At 38.2% G+C, this 23,306-nt stretch overlaps 1 protein-coding gene across 2 annotated transcripts in view; it reads left to right on the top strand.

The window, feature by feature from the left end:
- b4galt6 (UDP-Gal:betaGlcNAc beta 1,4- galactosyltransferase, polypeptide 6) overlaps positions 1-23,254 on the top strand; it is a 28,211-nt gene extending 4,957 nt beyond the window's left edge. The window contains exons 2-9 of one of the 2 annotated variants that reach the window (XM_012924171.3): positions 1,011-1,127; positions 6,332-6,445; positions 6,562-6,743; positions 7,777-7,893; positions 12,531-12,718; positions 12,840-12,962; positions 14,901-15,002; positions 18,333-23,254. In XM_012924171.3, coding sequence (XP_012779625.1) covers positions 1,011-1,127; positions 6,332-6,445; positions 6,562-6,743; positions 7,777-7,893; positions 12,531-12,718; positions 12,840-12,962; positions 14,901-15,002; positions 18,333-18,480 — 1,091 coding nt within the window. In that variant the 3' untranslated portion in view covers positions 18,481-23,254. The remainder of the gene's footprint in view (positions 1-1,010; positions 1,128-6,331; positions 6,446-6,561; positions 6,744-7,776; positions 7,894-12,530; positions 12,719-12,839; positions 12,963-14,900; positions 15,003-18,332) is intronic. The other variant, XM_004569336.4, reaches the window with a different exon arrangement.
- The last annotated feature ends 52 nt before the right edge of the window (positions 23,255-23,306 follow it).

Raw genomic sequence — 23,306 nt, 5'->3', positions numbered from 1 at the left:
CAAGACATCTACAGGAAGCGGTGCCTGAGGAAAGCGGGGAGGATCATCAAGGACTCCAGTCACCCCAGCCATAAACTGTTCAGACTGCTTCCATCAAGAAGGAGGTTCTGCAGCATCCGGTCCAGTACCAGCAGACTGAGAGACAGCTTTTTCCATCAGGCCATCAGACTGCTGAACACTTCATAGACACCTCAGCTTCACTACTGGAACTTTAACATTATGCACTCCATACTGTACAGTAATGCCACTGTTTTGCACATGTCTCACTCTGTATATTTTATTTATTTTATATATTCTATTTATTGTTTACTCTATTTAATTTGTAAAATATGTGTACACACACACACACACACACACACGTAGAAAAATATTTAGTATACACATCCAGAAATGCATATACTATTATATATTGTACATATATTTATTAGTTTCAGATGTAGCCATTCTTGTATTTTGCTTGTTTACATTATTGTATTTTGCACAACTCTGTTGCTTGTGAAGCTCGCACACAAGAATTTCACTCACATGTGCTGTACCAATGTACCTGCACATGTGATGTGACAATAAAAGTGATTTGATTTGATTTGATTTGATTTCAGTGGCTTTCTTTCAAAGCTCCTTAGACTACCATGACTTGGATGACTGAGAACCTATGCAGACATATATGGTGGAGGAGGGGGGGGGGAATTTCATCAGTGATCTAAGTTCCTTCTTATTAGACTTCGTAATGGACAGGCTGACAGATTAGGTCAGGTGTGAGTCTCCATAGACTATGATGTTTGCAGAGAACATTATGATCTGGAGTGAGAATGAGAGTCTGGAAAGGTGGAAGTATGCACTGGAGGTAAGAGGTGGGCAATAGCAAGAAAGGATACCAAGAAAAGTGAAAGCAAAGATTTACAAGATGGTAATTATTAGTATTTAAAAGTTTGAATGTGTAATTTTTTTTGAATTTATGTAATTCACTAAGTCAATAACACTAAATTCTATGTGTCTGCTCTTTCCATCAGCCAACACATACTTCTTCATGGTGCAGGCTCAAGGCATCATGTTGAGGGACAATGTGAGGACCATCGGCCAGATGATCAGATTGTATACAAACAAGAACAGTACTCTTAATGGGACAGGTGGGTTGTATAAGTGCTCACTTTGACTTTGTATCTAGCCAAGAAATGACGTGTCAAAAATCAGTATATAGTTTAAAGAGTGTAGAGCAATTGTTTGCATAATGCTGACTGTACAGACATAGCCACTTAAAATTGCTGGGTGGTCTGTGACAGGACTTTAACAGATTCTTGCCCAATTCTTGGCTGATCCATGGCTGGTACATAAGCAGGATTTTTCTATCCACTTCTTGGATCTACATGATGAGTTCCACAGCTTTAGAAGTAACTCAATAACCTTTTAAAACTTTCTTGATTAACAACGAGTGTGGCAGTAATCAGGCCTCAGTGTGGCTAGAGAAATTGAACTCAGCTTTCCAAAGATGCGATACACCACAGATAATTTATGTGAGAATAGGAGAAAGCAATCACGTTTTCCACCCAGTGTGTTTTTCCCTTAATACTAAACGCCTTCAGTTTGAAACTGAATTTTGTGTCAACTTGTGTTATTTTTGTAATATTAAATTGGAGATTATCTGGGTCTTTATGTCTTTAAGACATTCCTGCAGTTCATTATTTGGTGTTTTAAATCTGGCTTCATGGATGGATAAGTTTGGGTTTCATCTGCATAGCAGTGAAAAATGTATGCTTAGGGAATCATGTAATAATATAAATAGAATTTGTCCTGGCACTGAACCCTGTGGAAACCCATAATTAACCATAGTGTGTGAAGAGTATACCCTCGATTTACATGAACAAATTACAGTCTGTTAGATAGATTTGATTCAAGCACTGCAGCAACGTAACTTTAATACCTACACCATGATCTAATCACTGTAATAAAATATTACGGTCAACATTATTGAACTCTGCACTGCTATGCTACTATGAGTCTGCTCTCAGAGACCATAAAACCTTTAATAATAATAATAATGGATTGGATTTATATAGCGCTTTTCAAGGCACCCAAAGCGCTTTACAATACCACTATTCATTCACTCTCACATTCATACACTTTAGTAACCTTCACTGAAGCCGTTTCTGCACTGTGATGACCTCTAAAACCTAACTGAGACTCTTCAAATAACCCATTGCTTTGCTGATGATCAGTTAGTTGTTTTACGACCATGTTTTACCATTTCAAGAGTTTTTGCAATAAAAGGAATGCTGGAGAATAGCCTATAAAGCCCTTTTTCCATTAGTACCTATTTTGTTCGACTTGGCATGGTTAGCCACAGTTTTCAGGGTTTTCCATTAGGTCACTTACTTTTTAGTACCTGCTTGGATCGCTTGGAACCCCAGGCAAGCAGGTACTAAAAAGTAAGTGACCTAATGGAAAACCCTGAAAATCTGATATCGTCAGACGATTGGCTGGTCATTAGCATCACTTGATGAGTTAGAAAATTTAAACTGTCATTAAAACCCGGCAACGAGGGAAAAGGCTGCAAAAGACTATGCCATGATCCTCAATATTGACAAAAAAACAACAGATCAAGCAGGTATATCAGGAGCTATATTCTTTCCTCAACCTCCACCTTTTTTGTAGCCTTCGTGTCACATATTATTTACATCGTGGGAGGTTGCAATGACAAAAGCCATGCGCGTTAGGTAGTACTGGATTATAACGGAAAACCAGTTGATCCAAGTGAAGTTGTAGCGATCCATGGCGAGTCAATCCAAATAGGTACTAATGGAAAAGGGGCTTAATTAGCAGACATCTGGGTCAAGTGATGGCTTTTCCAGTAACAGTTTAACTACTGCCAGCTTGATGGCCTGTTGTACATAGCTGATTAATATAGATCGGTTGATTATATTTAAGATTGTAGCTGTGGGCCACTAGTGTGTCATTGTTCAGCTGGCATGGTGGTGAGGCAAAAGCTAAAGAACTCATAATCATCACTTATAAGGTGACAAGTGATGCCAAGATATACCTGGTAGGGCAGGGCAATATGGCCAAAAATATTTATCGTGATATATATTTGAAAATTTGCGATAATGATATAACTGACGATATAATTGATGCGAGACAAAATACTTTACAACTTTACAACTTTATCAGTGCAAAAAAAACCCATCAATGTATTTTCACTTAAACAAGCAGCTGCTTTTTATGTGGATTAAAGTTATATAAAAATTTAACAGTCCAAATGCAAATTCCTCGCTGACAGTTTAACCAAAAGGCATTTCCAGTGGAAATTGGCCAACATATCCTGATCCTCATAACCATTTATAATATATCCACAAAACTTAAAAAGAGGTTATACACACACAATACGGTAATATTATGTTGAAGCACAGTACGTATCACTCCGCGAGGCTCCTGCCTACGGTAGCCGTAATGCTCCGACAGTCCATCAAGCGGTGCTTTGGTGTGTATCTGACGGACGAAAGCCAAACCAGTTCCACACCACTGAAGGTGCACCATTTTTACAATCCAGTTCTGGTTCGTCTGTTTCATTCAACGATCCGCTTTTACCCTTCTCATTCTTCGTTGCCGCCATGCTTTTTCCGCCATGTGCGTATGAAAACAAAGGCACTTCTTATGTGCGTTTTACCCATATTCTATCATGATATTTCATTTTCTTATCATTGCCTAACGTTATACTGGTATTACCGTGAACGGTATGATATGGCCCAGCCCTAATACCTGGTATATTTAAGGTTTAATTAATGGTTGGACTTTTTTGAGCAGTCTTGTAGGAATGGGGTCTAAAAGACACGTTGATGGTTTGGAGGAAGTAATTACTGAAGTTAACTCAGAAAGACCAATTGGAGAAAAGGAGTCTAAATAAATATCAATGATATTGAAAGTAGCTCTAGGTAATGTTACGTCTGTGAGATGAGTATTTGTTTTCTCTAATGGTTACTATTTTATTTGTAAAGAAATTCACGAAGTCATTACTAGTTAACCTTAAGGAATGCTTGGTCACAAGAGCTTTTGTCAGCCTGGAGCAATCGGGGACCAAAACCAAGCTTCTGATTTGTAGATGGCCTGCTCTCCTGAGCTACAGCCACGCCTGCAACTAAAAATTATTTTGGTTCCAAAGTAATCTTGTTGATTTATTTATTTATTTATTTTTGATTAGTCGATTAGTCCTATTCTAGGCTCCAGTATATACTTTATCTCACCTTTTCAAGTCTGCCCACCTGTTAAAATAACCTTATTGTCTCTTCCCACAGCAAACTAAAGTAATCACCCATGAAACATTAATTTGAAACTGATCAGCACCTGCCATGGTACAACAGATGAAAATTAACCTGATGGCTAAATATGACATGTTAAATTTGATTTTAAATGGTCATTAATATGCACCACTAATACTTCAATTGAAAAAAAATCATACTTCATTAATTATCAACTGATTGTGTGAATCCTGTTAATTGTTCGAGCTTTTTGTTGAATCACATCCATTCAAGAGTGATTCAAGAGCTCATCAGCTCTCCTATCACCTGATTGTAGATTGTAGGTTGTAGCTTCATCAATCTTGTTTTTCATATTCGCTTCCATTGAATGCAGGGCAAAAGTTTTTATTTTATTTGTGGGTCCAGATAATCGTGGGTCTAGAGCAGCAGCAGCAGCAGGTTTGCTTGGGTTATCATCTTTGATGATGACTTTCTAACCTCAGTTTTATCTGAATTAAGAAGCAGAACATTAGAGTTCATCCTGGTCTTTATGTCTTTAACACATTCCTGCAGTTAAACTAATTGGTGTGTGTTATCTGGCTTAATGGATGGATAAAGTTGGGTGTCATCTGCATAGTAGTGAAAATGTGTGCTATGCCTTCTGATGATACTGCCTAATGGAAGCATGTATAATGTAAACAGAATTTGTCCTAGAACTGAACCCTGTGAAACTCCATAATTAATCTTAGTGTGTTAGTAAGACTCTCCATTTAAAATGAACAAATTGGAGTCTATTAGATAGATATGACACAAACCGCTGCAGCAAAGTACCTGTAATACCTACAGCATGTTCTAATCGCTCTAATAGGATATTATGGTCAACAGTATCGAATGCTGCACTGAGGTCTAGCAGGACAAGCACAGAGATGAGTCCACTGTCAGAGGTCATAAGAAGATAATTTGTAACCTTCACTAAAGCTGTTTCTGTGATGAGCTCTGAAATCTGATTGAAACTCTTCAAATAAGCCATTCCTCTGCAGATCATCTGTTAGCTGTTTGACAACTACTCTTTCAAGTATTTTTGAAATGAAAGGAAGGTTGGAGATTGGCCTATAATTAGCTAAGACTGCTGGGTCAAGAGATGGTTTAAGTAATGGTTTAACTACTGCCAGCTTGAAGGCCTGTGACACATAGACGATTAATAGAGATTGAAGCATTAATTAATGGTTGGACTTATTTGAGCAGTCTTGTAGGAATGGGGTCTAAAAGACATGTTGATGGTTTGGAGGAAGTAATTACTTCAAAGTCAGAAAGATCAACTGGAGAAAAAGAGTAAATAAATATCAATGGTACTGAAAGTAGCTGTAAGATAATGTTACATCTGTGAAATGATTATGAGTTGTTTTTTTTTCCTTTAATGGTTGGAAGTTTATTTGTGAAGAAGTTAATGAAGTCATTACTAGTTAATGTTAAAGGGATGGTTGGCTCAACAGCGCTCTGACTTTTTGTCAGCCTGGCTACAGTGCTGAAGAGACACTTAGGGTTGTTCTTATTTTCTTCAATCAATGATAAATAGTATAAGGTTCGAGCTTTAAAGAGGGCTTCCTTATAATGGAACAAAATTATTTCTCCAGGCTAAATTATGATCTTCTAAAATTGTGATATGCCATTTTCTCTACAACTTCTGAGTTATCTGCTTTACTGTGTGCATTTGAGAGTTATACCAGAGTATGTGTAGAACAAGGTGACTGTGGCCTGTAGTGTAACGCTCTGTAGCAAAATCCCCAGTAAGACTAGGAAAGATGCCGAACTATTCTATTGTATTGCTCTGTTTCATTGAGTCACACAAGCAACACTAATCACATTTAGTACAGAAGAGGTAGTAAACTTGTAGTACTGGATAACAATTGTACAACAGCAACCGGTTGCGATTGCCTCAGTCATTGTTGTTCATAGTAGTGCTTTTACTTCTTCACTGGAACATTAAGTATATCAATGAGCCAGTGAAAGGGTACTGCTCTGACGCATTTAGCATTTGCTTCGGGGGCCATATTACTATGTAGCTGGGATAAAGTTGTACCTTATTTTGGTTGTTTATACTACAGATTATCCTGATGGCACTAACTCCAGTGAATACCTGGCCCAACCAACTACTTACCTCCCTGAGAACTTTACCTACGCTCAGAACCTCCCTTGCCCAGAACGATTACCTTCTATGAGTGAGTACATTGATATCAGAAGATAAGTGTTAAAGTGGCTCAGTAAGATTTTGGGGGGGAAAGGGGAAAAAATATTTTGTTGTAGTTTTTTCTTTTTTTTTTCTTCTTTTTTTAAGTTTTTCATTCCAAGTATATTTGTGGAATAACCTCCCGCTTAAAAATAATCTCCTCAGAGGGCCTTATGGAAGTAAATATGACAGAGGTCCCTATGGAGGTGATAGAAATGAAGTTCTCCAAGTTTTTTGGCGTCGAGTTTGGAGGCCAGTGGAAACCAAAGGACTGTAGACCTCGCTGGAAGGTGGGTTTTACAAGTCTCGTAATTGTATATTGTAAAGACTAATGATGAAACGTACTAAAACATTTGTATTGGCTGGTATGGCTTCTGGCGGAACTGCAGCTATAGATGATTGTAGTAATCAAATAATCTATCAACTATTTCATTGATTAATCGAGTAATTCGGGAAGAAAGGCATTAATGACAAATAAGTGAATCCAGCATGTGTCACAAAAAACAAACCTTTTGATTGTGCTTATGTGGCATATTAAAATTTAATTTTCAAAAATAAATTTTGTATCTTGACTGGAAGTTGGAAGCCGGAAGTCTGCTTTTCTTTTGGCTTTGGATAATTTTTTGATTCGCCTCAGTTGTGGTGGTATATTTAGCCAAAATGATCACCAATTCTTCCATTTCCAAATTTGTCCAGATAGTTTTCTTGGCTTAAAGTGGGCTATATGTAACAGTAAGCATGTGAAGTGTCTATGATGCCTTATTTGACTCTATTGAAAGTGTTTTCCTATTAAATTAAATTAAATTAAATTAAATTGAATTAGATTAAGGAATAAAACATTCAAACAGTCGATGAACAGCAAATCAGTGACAGTAAAATTAATTTTTGTTCAAACTGTGCAAAATCCTGCATGTTCTTTACATGGCACGAGAGATTGTTATTCCTGCTTTGTATGTTACTATTAGTAAATACTCTTGTGGTTGTTCATGTCACATAACCAAAGAAATATTTTACTCTCACAGAGAATAAAAGTAAAGATGGTATCCATGTTATGCATGCTAATACCTTATTCTACTATAGATATAATCCTAATGATTTTCCTACAAGAAAGCATTTGTTGATAACAGGCAATAAAAACTCCCTTTTAACTGAAGGAAAACTCTGAAAGATCCAAACTCAAGGTGGACAGGCATCTGCCACAAACTTGGTGGGGTGAAAGAGGAAATGAGTAGTGAGAAACTATTACTGAGAATATTTGTTGGGCTACTAACTTCAGTTAATAACTGCACATTGTTGTGCTGATTCTTACCCTGACACCTATAGGTGGCCATCCTTATTCCATTTAGAAATCGCCATGAACATCTTCCCATCCTTTTCCAACACCTTATCCCCATGCTTCAGAGACAGCGACTGCATTTTGGCTTCTACGTCATTGAGCAGGTACAGTGAGTTGTCTGTTAATTGCACTGAAGGGTATACGGTTATTATTCAACTGAATGTGATTCTTCTGAGCTCAGCATGTGCAAAAAGCATTTTCCAAGGAATAGCTCCCAATGAAAACCAATTGTAGGGATGAACCATTACCACATGACATTCTTGATACTAGGATTGCAACTTTTGATTGTAGTAATCGAAATAGCAACAATAAATATTCAAAGTCTTTCAAAGTGAACTTTCCTGGTTGGGTTAAACTTTGTTGGGTTAAATGTTTTCTAAACTAGTTTCCATTTTAGAAATTGCAATGTTTAACTGCATACATCTGCCAGAAAAGTAAACTCCTTGATTGTTCCATATCATTTTTTTAAAGAAAACATTTTCTTAAATGCAAAAATATGTAAATAAAGTACAGTCAAAGGTCTAAGTCAAATATAATAATAAATATATGCAATAGATTTTTTTCTTCCTTTTCAAAATCCTGTTCTGTCTGTCTAAGGCAGAACGGGGGGGGGGGGGAGTAGAGTGGCAGGGGGTAAATGGATACAGATCAAGGACAACCGGGCAATCCGCAGCCCCCAAGAGTACCTAAAACCTAAGGCCATGCATCTCGGCGATATCTGTGCGCATGCATCTGAGCAGGAGTAGGACGGGTGCCCACAGCCAAAGGGTGGGAGTCCCAGACAACCAGAGGTCACGGGCAGCTGACTACACTAGAGGCCGGCCACCCTGGTGGAAGCAGGGTCCCAGGGCTCCAGGCGCACAAGAACTGCCTGATACTCACCTTCATCTATGTGCAAGGCATACAGGGAAATATTACAGCCGACCACCTCCACAAAGTAATGGGATTGATCAGTAGGGATCAGAGAGGAACAAATTCTTTCTTTTTTTTCTTTTTTTCTTTTTTTGAGGAAGCAGATGTTCTCTCCAGACTGATGTGATCTATGAGTACATATTTTTTTATATATCCAGTTCATAATGATAGTTTTCTTAGCAATGCATAAGAAATCAATCAATCACCTTTATTTATAAAGCACTTTAAAACAACCACAGCTGACACAAAGTGCTGTACATTGGAACCATAAAATAAAATTACATAAGATATAAATAAAAGCCAAATAAAAAGAAAAAAAAAATAATTAATTAAATAACTAAGTCTCACTGAGGTTAAAAGCCAAAGAATAAAAATGGGTTTTAAAACGTGATTTAAAAGTGGACAGTGAAGGGGCCTCTCTAACTTGCAAGGGCAAGTTATTCCAGAATTTAGGAGCCACGATAGAAAAGGCTCTGTCCCCTCTGAGCTTCGTCCTGGATCTCAGTATGCCCAGGAGCAGCTGGTCAGCTGACCTAAGAGACCTACAGGGTGTGTGGGGATGAAGAAGCTCAGCGATGTAAGGTGGGGCAAGATTGTGAAAGCATTTCAAAACAAACATAAGAATTTTAAAATGAACTCTAAAAGACACAGGCAGCCAGTGCAGTGAGGCCAGGACAGAGGTTATGTGCTCTCTTTTACGAGTTCCTGTTAGGAGTCGTGCAGCAGCATTTTGAATCAGCTGCAGACATGAGAGCAACGACTGACTGACCCCCACATAAAGCGCGTTACAGTAGTCCAGGCGGGAAGAAATAAAAGCATGGATCACTATTTCAAGGTGCTGCCTCGAAAGAAAAGATTTTGCTCTTGCCAGTTGCCTTAAATGATATAAACTGGACTTCACCACTGCTCTAATTTGGTTGTCCAACTTAAAACCAAGATCAGTAACAACAAGTTTAAAATAAACTTCCAGAGGTCCCAAATCTGCAGAGGAGGACTCACAGGGACCACTGGGTCCAGTGGCAAATAAATTTGGCAGTCATCGGCATAACGATGAAATGCGATCCCATGCCTTCTAAGGATAGAACCCAGAGGCAATAAATACAGTAGTGGCCCTGAAATTGAGCCCTGTGGGACACCACATGACAGAGGAGCAGAGGATGATTCGGAACCAAGAAGGCTGACAGAGAAAGTTCGATCTGACAAATAAGACTTAAACCAATTGAGTGCAGTGCCACCAATACCTACTACATCACTTAATCGAGAAATTAGAATATTGTGGTCTACAGTGTCAAAAACAGCAGTTAGGTCAAGCAAGACAAGGACAACATGGTTACCAGAATCGCATGCCAGAAGGATGTCATTAAAAACTCTTAATAATGCAGATTCTTTGCTATGAATAGTTTTAAAACCTGACCGAAAAACCTCAAAGATGCCATTATCATCTAGAAAATCTTTCATTTGACTAAAAACAGTCTTCTCTAAAATCTTGGAAAGTAAAGGCAGCTTGGAAATAGGCCTACTTTGCTAAAACTGAAAGTAAGGGAACATGTCACATAGATCAGTGTTTCCCAACCTTTTGGAGCCAAGGCACATATTTCACATTAGAAAAATCACATGACACACCACCAAACCAAAATGTGGCAAAAAGCATATTGATAATGTTTCCCTGCGCACCAGGTATCGCTGAATTGGCTTGGTTTGTCCCCAGTATACCATTTTTGAACACACAGTGCTGTCGGCCAATGTTAATTTGGCCGACAGCACTGCACATAAAACTGTACACAACGGTAGACTGGTGCATAATAAACAAGTGAATAATGCAAAAAATAGAGATTTCTTTTATGGTAAACTGAGAGAGAGAGAGATGTGCAAGAAGTGTGATTTTTTTTATTGTGGTGGAAGCAAAACAGCGAAGACAAAATTCATGACAATGTTTTTCAAATGTAAAGCGTAGTTTTGATCTTCTAATGCTGCTGGTTCAGTGAATTCTGGTCACAGTGATGAAACCTGCAGCTTCAGAATGTGTGAGATATCTGCTTTCAGCACCGACGACGTGTCCGTGTACGTGACCCGACAGTTGTTTTTACATCTGTTTGCAGAATCTGTTTACCTGCTCTTTAATCGTTTGCTGTTTTTGCTGTTTAGTGGTTGTCAAAATAGTTTTGTGAGCTTTAAGCTGAGATTCTGATGTTTCTGGTAAAAGCCCACCCCTAGTAATTGTCCTACAGACATGTCTATTATGTAAAAGTAGAAAGAGACGTATGTGTAGATACAGATCAGCTGACTCAATACAGCCATGCCGTGTTGTTTTAGTAGTGATAAACCTGCTGCTGGCAGAACTCCACGTGCAGTGTCTAAAAATCTTTATGCAGGATTTCCAGGAATGCAAAGCGTGCGTCAAAGTTGGACTGTTTTTTTGTTTTTTGTTTTTTGGGTCTATGGACACCAAAATGTCCACCATGTCGCCATTTGGTGGAGAAGCTGGTTCTGGTGAGTTTTCAGGGGGGCTTCAATTCGAGGACGCTGTTCCTGTGCTGCTGGAGGGAGTCAGTGCCTTGTTACCTGGTTTTCCCATAACAATGCACTCAACACTCGTCAATAAATTGCTGCAAACTGTCCAGGTCTTCTTTACAATCCTCCTGAGTGGTTAAGTCGTTTAGATATGTATGCAATCTAAACTAAGGCATAAAGAAATGTACCTTTACTCTGTCTTCTTGGAAGACTTACTTACTTCAATAGAAGGCAAAAAGTGTTCTAACAATGTTTTATCTCCTGGTAGATTTGTTTAAGTGTGCTAGTGAATGAGTCAGTTTGTGTCTGTAAGCATTTAAAGGTGTGTTGTAGCTGCAGTGAAGAAAAGTGAGCATATCAGTATTCTGAAGTTTTTGTGCAAGACATTATGATAGTCTAGATGTTATTTAAAATTAATAATAATTTAGTGTCCAGCCTAAAAACCCAGTGTCTCAAAGTTTTACTGGCCCATGTGCATTTTTGCTGATCTGTGAAGAAAGTTTTATTTTCATAGATTTAAATATTAATGCAATTTAATTAACGCTGTATTTTTATATTATATCACTTTCAATCTAAAAAATGTTGGGAAAGCTTGTGAAATAAATATGGTCTAGTACACCCATGCTTCCATTTAGAGTTACTCCTGTTTGCTTCCATGTGAAACAGGATAGCAAGCTGTTAACCGTTCATCTGCATTTTTCAATACAACGTCTGGAGGCTTACTGTAGATTGCTCTCCGTTCTATCTAAGAAGTAAGCATTACCTAAGTGCTGCCATGGTTGCATCGGAGAGCACCTTTTTGCTCCAGAGGATACACCAAACATCCTCTTTGCTTTTTTCCCTCATCAGTACCAGCTATACTACTACTTCTTCTCATGAACTGCTCTTTGTGTCGTCCCTGACCCAGGACCAATTTGCCATGGGAGACCCCCCCCCCCCCCCCCCCCCAACTATTATAAATACTGTTAAAATCCATGCATCCATCCTCATAGTAGTTTGAGTACAAGTGAGATGAAAATAATCAGTTGTTACGTTTATATCTGTTAAAAAAACCAAATGTACTGTCTGCAATAACTTGTCTGATGTAGTGCAAAAGTTACATATAGTTAGGACTGATAATGTTTTTTTGCCTAGTTCATATGTTAAAGTTATTGTTTTACTGTGAGCTATGCAATTTGCTAATTGCATTGTTTCAGATCTCATTTGCAATTCAGTGTGCTTGCTTTAAATAAGTGCTAATGTAGTTTACTAAACTGAATTGTTATTGGCAAAAAATAAAAAAACTGCACCATGCTCACCAGAAATGTGTACTTTTTAGAGTGGAAGCCAGCCATTCAACAGAGCCATGTTATTTAATGTGGGATTCATGGAAGCTATGAAGGACTTGGACTGGGACTGCTTGATTTTCCATGATGTTGACCATATCCCTGAAAATGACAGAAACTACTATGGTTGTGGTCAGATGCCACGCCACTTTGCTGCCAAGCTGGACAAATACATGTACATGTGAGTATGTGGAAAATTTACCAGACTGGTAGGATAATAATTTAATTGCAACAGACCTGGAATTATTAACCAACTAGAAAGTTTCTGATTTTTATTAAACGTGTTCTTTTGTTGTTTTCAGTCTTCCATATAGTGAGTTCTTTGGTGGTGTGAGTGGGCTCACTGTGGATCAGTTCTGGAAGATTAATGGTTTTCCCAATGCATTTTGGGGTTGGGGTGGAGAGGATGATGACTTATGGAACAGGTGAATTACCAACTACGTTGTGTTCTTACTTTACTAGCTACCAAGGAAGCTGCTAGATAAAATGCTGAGTTTGCAATGTGTGATCTACTAAAAATCTTGGACAAGTAGCCACTGTCCAAAAAATGACTTTGAAATGCCTTCATAAAGCCTGGACAGCACCTAAAGAAACTAGGTGAAGTTCTGGCCTCCATGTAGCAAAATATAGAGAAATTTGGGGTCATTCAAGACTTTTGCACAATATAAGAGTCTGAAGAAATCTAAAAAATAAAATATTAAATTGCAACCTAACAGAGAAAAGGAAAGAAGGACATACTCATAATTGAAACTGAAGTCTGAAGAAGTAACAGCCCAGCAAACAATAGTCTCAAAAATAACCTCCACATCTGGTTTGGGATCTATGAGGAAGCTTCTGTGCAAGAATATATATTTTTTCTGTATTTAATTTTCTTTTAAATTGTATCTGTTCATTAGATTAAATTAAAATGGAACACAAGGAAAAGCTGTTTACTGGAAATAGTTTTGGTGATTTGCAGTGTAAAATGGTCAAACTGCCTGTTAAGTTAATTTTACTTTTTTTTTTCTTTTTTCTTTTTTTACAACGAAAGCTGTCAAAAGAATGTGAAATTCAATTTTATTTATATGGACTCAAAACAGTGGCCACAATGTGCTTTCTATTATAAGTAGGGCTGTCAGCATTAACACGTTAATCGTGATTAACGCTCTGTGTGTGTGTGTGTGTGTGTGTGTGTGTGTGTGTGTGTGTGTGTGTGTGTGTGTGTGTGTGTGTGTGTGTAAAAAAAGAAAAAAATGTAAATAATGGTAAATGGCCTGTATTTATATAGTGCTTTACTAGTCCCTAAGGACCCCAAAGCGCTTTACACATCCAGTCATCCACCCATTCACACACACATTCACACACTGGTGATGGCAAGCCACATTGTAGCCACAGCCACCCTGGGGCGCACTGACAGAGGCGAGGCTGCTGGACACTGGCGCCACCACCAGTAGGCTACGGGTGAAGTGTCTTGCCCAAGGACACAACGACCGAGACTGTCCAAGCCGGGGCTCGAACCGGCAACCTTCCGATTACAAGACGAACTCCCAACTCTTGAGCCACAATCGCCCCTAATATATATTTATATATAATATATATATATATATATATAATATATATTTTAACGTAGTTAACCCATCTGGAGTGCAGAATGACTCAAAATCCCTGAGAAGTCTCTGTCAATGCATTTCGGGCAGTTGGTCCATTCTGTGCTCCAGATGGGTTGTTTGCGTTAAAAAAAATTTTTTAATCGCGTTAATCATGATGATGGCATTGATACGTTAACACTTACAGACCTAATTATGAGGCAAAGACCCTACAGTAATACTGAGAAAATCATCTGCAGCTAACTATCCAAGTCAAAGTTTTTTTGGAAGAAATCTCTTGGTGACACTCTGCAATTAAGTTAAAGGGGCTTGTTTATAGTGGAAAGTAGATACGCACCAAAGGACGGAGGAGGGGACTCCCAACCACTGACTGCTAGCTGAAAGTCGGCTGTCAGTTAACAGACAGCCGACTGACGTCTGGCTGAAACCGGCAATTTTGAGTGGCTGTTTCTATACCAGGGATTGAACCACCAACCTTCCGACTGACAAGCCCCTCCTGCAGTGATGTACTGAAAAACATTTGTTCACACAATTCAGCAACGTCGTTGACATAAGTTCTGAATGTTTATACATTTTGCATGCACGAGATAGAAAACGGAAAAACATATTTTTGATTCCCGTGCTTAAAAAGTCCAATATAAATTCAAACTTGTGCACTCAATAATTAAAATAATAATAACAGGAATAATTAAAAGCCCATAATTATTATTGATGTTATGTATACACTAATATTGGTTTTAATTCTGTAAATAGTGATGCAGCTTGATTACCTTGCAGGGTTCAGTATGCCGATCTGAATGTGACACGACCAGAGGGGGAGATTGGCAAGTATAAATCAATTCCTCACCATCACAGAGGAGAGGTGCAGTTTCTTGGGAGGTAAAGTTTCTTTTTTCATATTAAAAAATACATTTACAAAATGTCCTAACTCTAATGAATAATATCTTTTTTAAACAGCATTAAACCTTTAATTTTAATTTGAGTTTATTTTGTTCAGATTCTAACTGCAGCAGATCTAACATCCTCTAGATAGTGCATACAGTGGGGCAAAAAAGTATTTAGTCAGCCACCGATTGTGCAAGTTCCCCCACTTAAAATGATGACAGAGGTCAGTAATTTGCACCACAGGTACACTTCAACTGTGAGAGACAGAATGTGAAAAAAAAATCCATGAATTCACATGGTAGGATTTGTAAAGAATTTATTCGTAAATTAGGGTGGAAAATAAGTATTTGGTCACCTCAAACATGGAAAATCTTTGGCTCTCACAGACCTGTAACGTCTTCTGTAAGAAGCTTTTCTGTCCCCCACTCGTTACCTGTATGAATGGCACCTGTTTGAACTCATCATCTGTATAAAAGACACCTGTCCACAGCCTCAAACAGTCAGACTCAAAACTCCGCCATGGCCAAGACCAAAGAGCTTTCGAAGGACACCAGGAAAAGTATTGTAGACCTGCACCAGACTGGGAAGAGTGAATCTACAATAGGCAAGCAGCTTGGTGTGAAAAAATCAACTGTGGGAGCAATCATCAGAAAATGGAAGACATACAAGACCACTGATAATCTCCCTCCATCTGGGGCTCCACGCAAGATCTCATCCCGTGGGGTCAAAATGATCATGAGAACGGTGAGCAAAGATCCCAGAACCACACGGGGGGACCTGGTGAATGACCTGCAGAGAGCTGGGACCAAAGTAACAAAGGTCACCATCAGTAACACACTACAACGGCAGGGAATCAAATCCCGCAGTGCCAGACGTGTTCCGCTGCTGAAGCCAGTGCATGTCCAGGCCCGTCTGAAGTTTGCCAGAGAGCACATGGATGATACAGCAGAGGATTGGGAGAATGTCATGTGGTCAGATGAAACCAAAGTAGAACTTTTTGGTATAAACTCAACTCGTCGTGTTTGGAGGAAGAAGAATACTGAGTTGCATCCCAAGAACACCATACCTACTGTGAAGCATGGGGGTGGAAACATCATGCTATGGGGCTGTTTTTCTGCCAAGGGGACAGGACGACTGATCCGTGTTAAGGACAGAATGAATGGGGCCATGTATCGTGAGATTTTGAGCCAAAACCTCCTTCCATCAGTGAGAACTTTGAAGATGAAACGAGGCTGGGTCTTCCAACATGACAATGATCCAAAACACACCGCCCGGGCAACAAAGGAGTGGCTCCGTAAGAAGCATTTGAAAGTCCTGGAGTGGCCTAGCCAGTCTCCAGACCTCAACCCCATAGAAAATCTGTGGCGGGAGTTGAAAGTCCGTGTTGCTCGGCGACAGCCCCAAAACATCACTGCTCTCGAGAAGATCTGCATGGAGGAATGGGCCAAAATACCAGCTACTGTGTGTGCAAACCTGGTAAAGACCTATAGTAAACGTTTGACCTCTGTTATTGCCAACAAAGGTTATGTTACAAAGTGTTGAGTTGTATTTTTGTTATTGACCAAATACTTATTTTCCACCCTGATTTACGAATAAATTCTTTACAAATCCTACCATGTGGATTCATGGATTTTTTTTTTCACATTCTGTCTCTCACAGTTGAAGTGTACCTCTGGTGCAAATTACTGACCTCTGTCATCATTTTAGGTGGGGGAACTTGCACAATCGGTGGCTGACTAAATACTTTTTTGCCCCACTGTACAAATATGTTGTACACAAACATAATTTAGAAAAAAGAGCAGAGCAGGCCATCCAGTAATTGAAACATAGGTTTGTTGGATTATGGTTTCCACCGGTCTGTATCTTTGTACCCTGATGTGTTCACTTGTCTATGGGTCTGTTTATGAGAGGAAACTGTATGCACAATTTAAAGTTGCCACAAGAGGTGTTTGTATTAACTTCAGACTTTCTTAAGTCACACCATTGGTAATGGTGTTGAGGTCTTAGAGTACATCTACTGTATCTGCCTTTACGCTGATCTGCACACCATCTGAACTACACACCAGTGTAACATGGCGGAAATGTTATGGCCTGGGAATGTGGAACCATGTGAATTTTTTAATAATCGCATAATAAAATAATGCGATTGCTGATGGAAGTAGCAGGATGAATTCTGAAGTATACAGGGCTATACTCCCTGCTCAGATTAAGCTAAATACTGCAAAATGTAACAAATGGTGCTTCACAGTACAAATGGATAATGACCAAAAGTCTACTACAAGTAACCCAAGAGTTTCTTAGGGCAAAGGAATGAGATATTCTTTAATGATCAAGTAAGTCAACTGATCTCAGTCCAACAGAGTTTATGATTTTCAGTGACTGAAAATAAAGCGACACAGTTCAAATAGTCAACAACTGAAGCTGTTTGCAGTAAAGGCCTGCAACCAGTAATCATTTTCAGTATGATCAGTTTCTCTAAGTACAGTAGAAATTTGGCCGTCTGTACCTGACGTTGTTGAGGTTCGGAACATTTCGGTCAAGTTCAGATCTGGACTTTTATTGGGCTGTTGCAATACCGTGGTTCCTTTCTTTCATTTTCAGTCATTCTGTTCTATATTTAGTAGTCAGAGGGAGAGAGCCCCATGTTTGACTCTAGAATACTTTGCTATACAGAGGAGTTCATGGTTGACTCACAAGTCCTCAATCCTCCAAGTCTGTACTTGATAGTGTGTTTTTTGTTAATATGCTGTTTTCACAAAATTTGGCCTTGTGAATTAGAGCCAATCATCTTCACTTTTGGTCTTATCTGTGGTGTGTTTATATCTAACTTTGCAAAACCGAGTCATGTTTTTTTTGTTTTGTTTTGGTTTTTTTTAGAGAGAGAAGGGGCTTTCTCCTGGCAACCCTTCCAGACAAGCCATACCTGTTTAGTCTTTGTGTAATTGTACTGTTATGAACTCTGGTATTTAACAGTAACTGGGGCCTGTGGAGTCCAAGATGCACCTGAGTGCTCCAGACCAGCAAATTGACTAAACATCTGCTTTTGTAAATGTGTTCACATTTGCTGATGATCAGTTACGCAAGTATATTTGATTAGCAGCACCTGTTTGCTATGCAGTCCATTGGGGTGGTGTAGAGAGGCAGAATTACAAAAGTACTGACCAAGCACTTCCGGACCTGACTATATTTAGATAACCGTTACCTCAATGTTGGACCAGTTTAGACACTTTGGGTCTAATAACCTGATGCTTCAATCTCGTAAATGCCCAAATAGGAGTAGAGCAGGTAGAGTGTACTGATACTGTGTCACTTTTTTGTTTGTAGGTATAAACTCCTAAGATATTCCAAAGAGCGGCAACACTTGGATGGTCTCAACAACTTGCGTTACAGTCCACACATCTCGCTTAGTAGTCTCTACAAGAACATCTCTGTGGACCTTTATCCTGAGCTTGCCCCTATCACAGAGTACTGAACTGACCCAGCCACATCTTCCTGCACTCCCTGAGCTCACCCTGTTCTCTTCCAGTCTGACCTCCTGGTGTTATCTTCAGCAGTTCAGAGGTAAAGCTGTGGAGAAGAGGTGGCACAGGCTCTGAGGGATAAAGAGAAGCGCCATATAATGCTGCCAAGAAATCTTGCTGTGGAAAAAATCCAATCCAAATAAAAAAGTTTTTTTGCGTTTCAAAGGCAGTGGCTAGTTTCTAAAGATGAACAATTCATTCTGTGTGTCAGTTGAAAAATGTGTGGGTGTGCTGAGTGTGAATTGATGGGTTTGTTGCTGCATGTCATTTTGTTTGTACCAGCTTAACTACAAGTCGACATTAATCTTGAGCAGCAGTGATCTCAACTCTAATGTTTACTGCAAAGCCTTAATGTGGCAAAACCACAGCTCCCTGCTCTCGGCTCTGCACTGCTTCACGTCTGATGTATAAAACCATCACCTTACAAGCCAATAAACATGTTTGTTTTTTTCTCAACTTTTATTTCATTTGTTTGATACATATCATTTTGTTATAACAGTAATCTTTTTAAAAGAGGGACACACTGTTAACATTTATATACATATATATGTATGATGTACATTTTTTTTTCTTATTTTGATAAATTGTATTTATTTTCTGTTTCAGGATGTTTAGTATTTCTCTTTTGTCTTGTTTTTTCTCCTGCACTGCTGCTGAATCTGCATGAACATGTATGTAAATATCAGCCTCTTAATGATCACAGAACACAGATATGTAAATAGTCTTTGAATGCTTGAGCAAATACAGTGATATTCCAGTGGACATGAATTTTATTTTGGCAGCTACCCTTGATTTGAGTATTTAATAAGAGTGAATCATTCCTTTCCAGCTGGAAGTTCTAACGATGTAAGATGTTTGGGTCAAAAAGCATCCACATCTCATTATTTGTTAGCATCTTTTGCATGCCTTAATTTTTTTTTTTACATTTTTTTTCAAACATAAATTAATTTCATCAGGTAGAGATCTGCGTATTTAAATGATTTAATTTCTATTTTTTAAATGTGCACTGTACAAATAAAGGTTAGATAAAGCATGACTAAGGCGCTCCATGACTTTGTAAAAAGAGCATGGCTGGCCATCGTGTCCACACAACATGCTCAGTACAGGTTCATGGTTTCACATAAGTCTATATTTTTTGTCTCAGATGTTTCTGTTTTTTATGATTTTCTATGCTTTTTTTTGTTTGTTTGTTTTTTCCAAGTGCTGGACGAGATGATAGACCTCTTTATTGTACTGTACCATGTAATGAAGCATGGCAATTTGATGTGTGGATGATGTGTCTGGACTGTGGCTTTAAATGTTTTGGGGCTTTTTTTTTTTTTTATTTCTTCCAAAGTTGCCAAGCAGTGAGAAGAGCCAGAACGAGAGAACATTGGTGTGAGCTTCTCATAGGTATTCATGCTGTGAAAACAGGTTTTTTTCTAAACCTAAGCACTAGAGAGCGTAATGATAGAAATGTGTACACAGAATTTTTGGTGACATGTTGACCGTTATGATTCTGTGTCGCTAGGATTTAAATTTGACCATGATTTGTATGTTTGGAGATTTTATGTTGTTAAATAGTTCTCTGCCCACGTTTGTCCTGGACTTTTTGCTGATTATTGAATCCTGTTAAACAGCTTCAGAATGAACCTCTTACTCTCCTATACATGTGTCAATTTGTTTTTTGGTTGTCAGCCTAAATGGTGTTCCTGCTTTGGATTGCCCACTAATTTAGAGCATTGGTGACCAAATATGTTTACCTCTGTAACTGCGATTCATGCCTACCTAGAGACCAGTTAGTCAGAATAAGATATGAACACAAACTGTCCAGCCTGATTTTGTGTAAATGGGTACCACGTAAGAAAAAAGACCAAATCAGTGATTTGCAAATTAAAACTTGGATTTAATGCAAAATTGTACAACGGCATATCCATATAGTATAACTAATTTTAGTGTTTTGGTTGGCTGGAAATTGTTGAATGTTTCAATCTGTAGATCCTCAGGCAATATTGCAATAAAAGCACACAATTATTTAGGGAAAAATCAAGAACGCATCAGCATCAGATTCATTTAAACGAAAATCAATTCGTTTAAAACTTTTAAACATATACATCGTTGCGTTCTATTTTTTCTATGTGGTTTTCAACAGCTGGTGAGGTTTGCCTCTTGTAAAATTGGAAGTGGAAGGAGATGGCTTATATTATGTTAAAAGTTTGAAATCTGCAGATAAACTGCGTAACAGATGTTTAAGGTACTTTTGCTAAGAAGTAACTCTTAAACAAGAAAAAATTAAAATACATCAAAACAACTGGCAACAGATGATGCATTATTGTTTGCATATTTATATTTTTTTTAAGTTCATAGAAAGTTATCTTGATCGCTGAAATTAAAATATCCCACTGATGGAGAGAATTTTGTTTTATATTTTCTGTATGTTCCATGTTTTTGAGCTGGAAAGACTAGTGAGAACCTACAATCCCATCCAGGCTCAGGTTTCAGAAACACTCTGCTTTATCACAGTAGGATCTGCAGGATCTAAAGGCATGCACTTGTCTTTCTTGTGACTCTGCTGTCATGTTTTGTTTTTGGTTATATTTTGTATTAATGTGATCCTCCAGTGACAGTACTAATGCCTTAATTTCCAACTTGTAGAAAAATATTAAAATTTTGGGAAGCAGTATTCAGAATAAAAACCTTGTTTCACATGGGATTGGATTAGATCATCTGGTACATTACCCATGTCCATTATCAGTGTACAACTGAAGTTTATACCCCTTTGCTGGGATATTTTTTGTGGTGCTAAAGCCTAACACAAGCATGCTAACTGGAAGGAAATGGAAACTGTATGCAGTTCAAACAGCCAGATAGACTAAAGACCTATAGGTAGGTGTGGTTGCTGGCTGAATCCATTGCAAGTCTCTAGTATGTTTTGTTTTGTTTTTTGCTTTAAGTCAGTCTGTGTAATAAGAGTATTTTCCATTATGAACTAAGAGATGGTCTGACAGGGCAGCTAACATATAGCTCCTTTAGGAGGTGACTTGACTGGCCAAAACTGATCCATATACAGAAGTAGGTGAGAGTTTTCTTGATTGTCAGCTCACTGGGTCTCAGTATCAGGTGAAACTGACTTTTTCATCACATGATTATCAGTAGTCTAAAAGTATGTAAGGTTGTTCAGGTAATGTGTTCACCATTGGGCAATGGTTATTCTATTTGTAGTATTTGTGCCTTGAGTTTTTATGTTACTTTAGGACTTTACATTTTTAGCATAGATATTAGAAAATGTTCTATTTTACTGAATTATCAGTGATTTTCACCCTTCATATTAATTATATGAAGTCTAAAAGAATATGCAGTATGTTTTTCATGTTTCAGATCCAAAAGGTTTTGATGGAATGTTTTGCATACTTTGTCCTCTCTTGCCTTGATGTCCTGTCATCCTTTAATGATCTACCATGACTAACTGTGGGTCATTTTTAAGAAAATCTTGCCAACGATGCACTAAGACTGAGCTGTCAGGGCAGTGGACATTTTATCCATGTCCTTTGTAGCTGAGGTGCCTTTAAAAATGATAAATAAATAAACAATCTGTGTTTCACATCCTTCCAAGACAATATAGTTTGAAGGCAACTACATATTTTGTGCAAAGATCCTCAAGCTTTGAGGCTAATCAAAACAATGGCTACACCTTAAAACATATTTTATTTTCTTCATTCTGTATGGCTCGGTCTTAAAATTCATCTGTGCACAAGATATTGTAGGCCATAACTAGTTTCCATGTGCATGAAGACAAGCAGAAACGAGGTTTTGTTGCTTTTATGGCTGGCACAGGTGGTAACTTTCCACTGTGTAGAAAGCGGTTACTAAGAACCTGATGTGATGACTTTATGACCTTGACAGTTTGGGACGTTCATACCTCTTTGGGTGATTGCCAGTAAGTTCACCATTTTAGTGATAAACCGTCAAGTTCGTTCATATGGTGAAAAAACCCAAAATATGTTAAGTTGCTGTTGTTTATAGCTACAGTGGTTGTTATTTCAGAGTTGATAAAGTAGAGACATTTTCTAAATAATGGCCCAATTGTGTCATGAAACTAAGAGTAATAACTGAAATATTAGAAAGAAAACAAAATCACTCCCTGTACGGAAGAAGATTAGGGCCACTGGAAAAAAAATCTGAGAAAAAAGTCAGAATTCTGACTTTAATCTCAGAATTCTGGCTTTTTTCTCAGAATTCTGACTTTTTCATCAAAATTATTTTTTTTTCAGAATTCTGAGATTAAAGTCAGAATTCTGACTTTTTTCTCAGAATTCAGGAAAAGAAAAAAGAAAAAGACGTGCCCACTTTTTTTTTTCCAGTGGCCCTAATCCTCTTCCGTACTCCCTGCCATGCTCAAGTTGGTCTGAGTATTTTAGATTTCATCCCAGTTTCATCTAAACAAAGTAGCCTGTGTTCTTTGTAGCTCTTTGATCCTAACTGTCTAATTGTCACGTTTTTCATGCCCACATCTCTATAAAAGAACAAATGAGCCAAACCTGTTAAAATGTTAATGTAGCACCTACTCCCTGGAGTTGTGCCTCTTACTAGCAAGTGCTAGAGCCCTTCATATTGTCAGATTTCTGCGGTCTTTAGTTCCAGACAGTATAAAACAATTTAAGTGTTTTATGTTGTTACTTTGTGAAAGCTTTTTTTTTTCTGTCAATCAAAAAGTAAATAAACACATCAGCATATTCTGGAAAGTGAGCTGTCTCATCTGCTTTCTTGTCCTCATAACATTACATGTATTTGTTGTGAC

This window comes from Maylandia zebra, linkage group LG17 (assembly GCF_041146795.1).
Source record: "Maylandia zebra isolate NMK-2024a linkage group LG17, Mzebra_GT3a, whole genome shotgun sequence".
Taxonomy (NCBI): Eukaryota; Metazoa; Chordata; class Actinopteri; order Cichliformes; family Cichlidae; genus Maylandia; species Maylandia zebra.
This window is presented reverse-complemented; position numbering and strand designations above follow the sequence as displayed.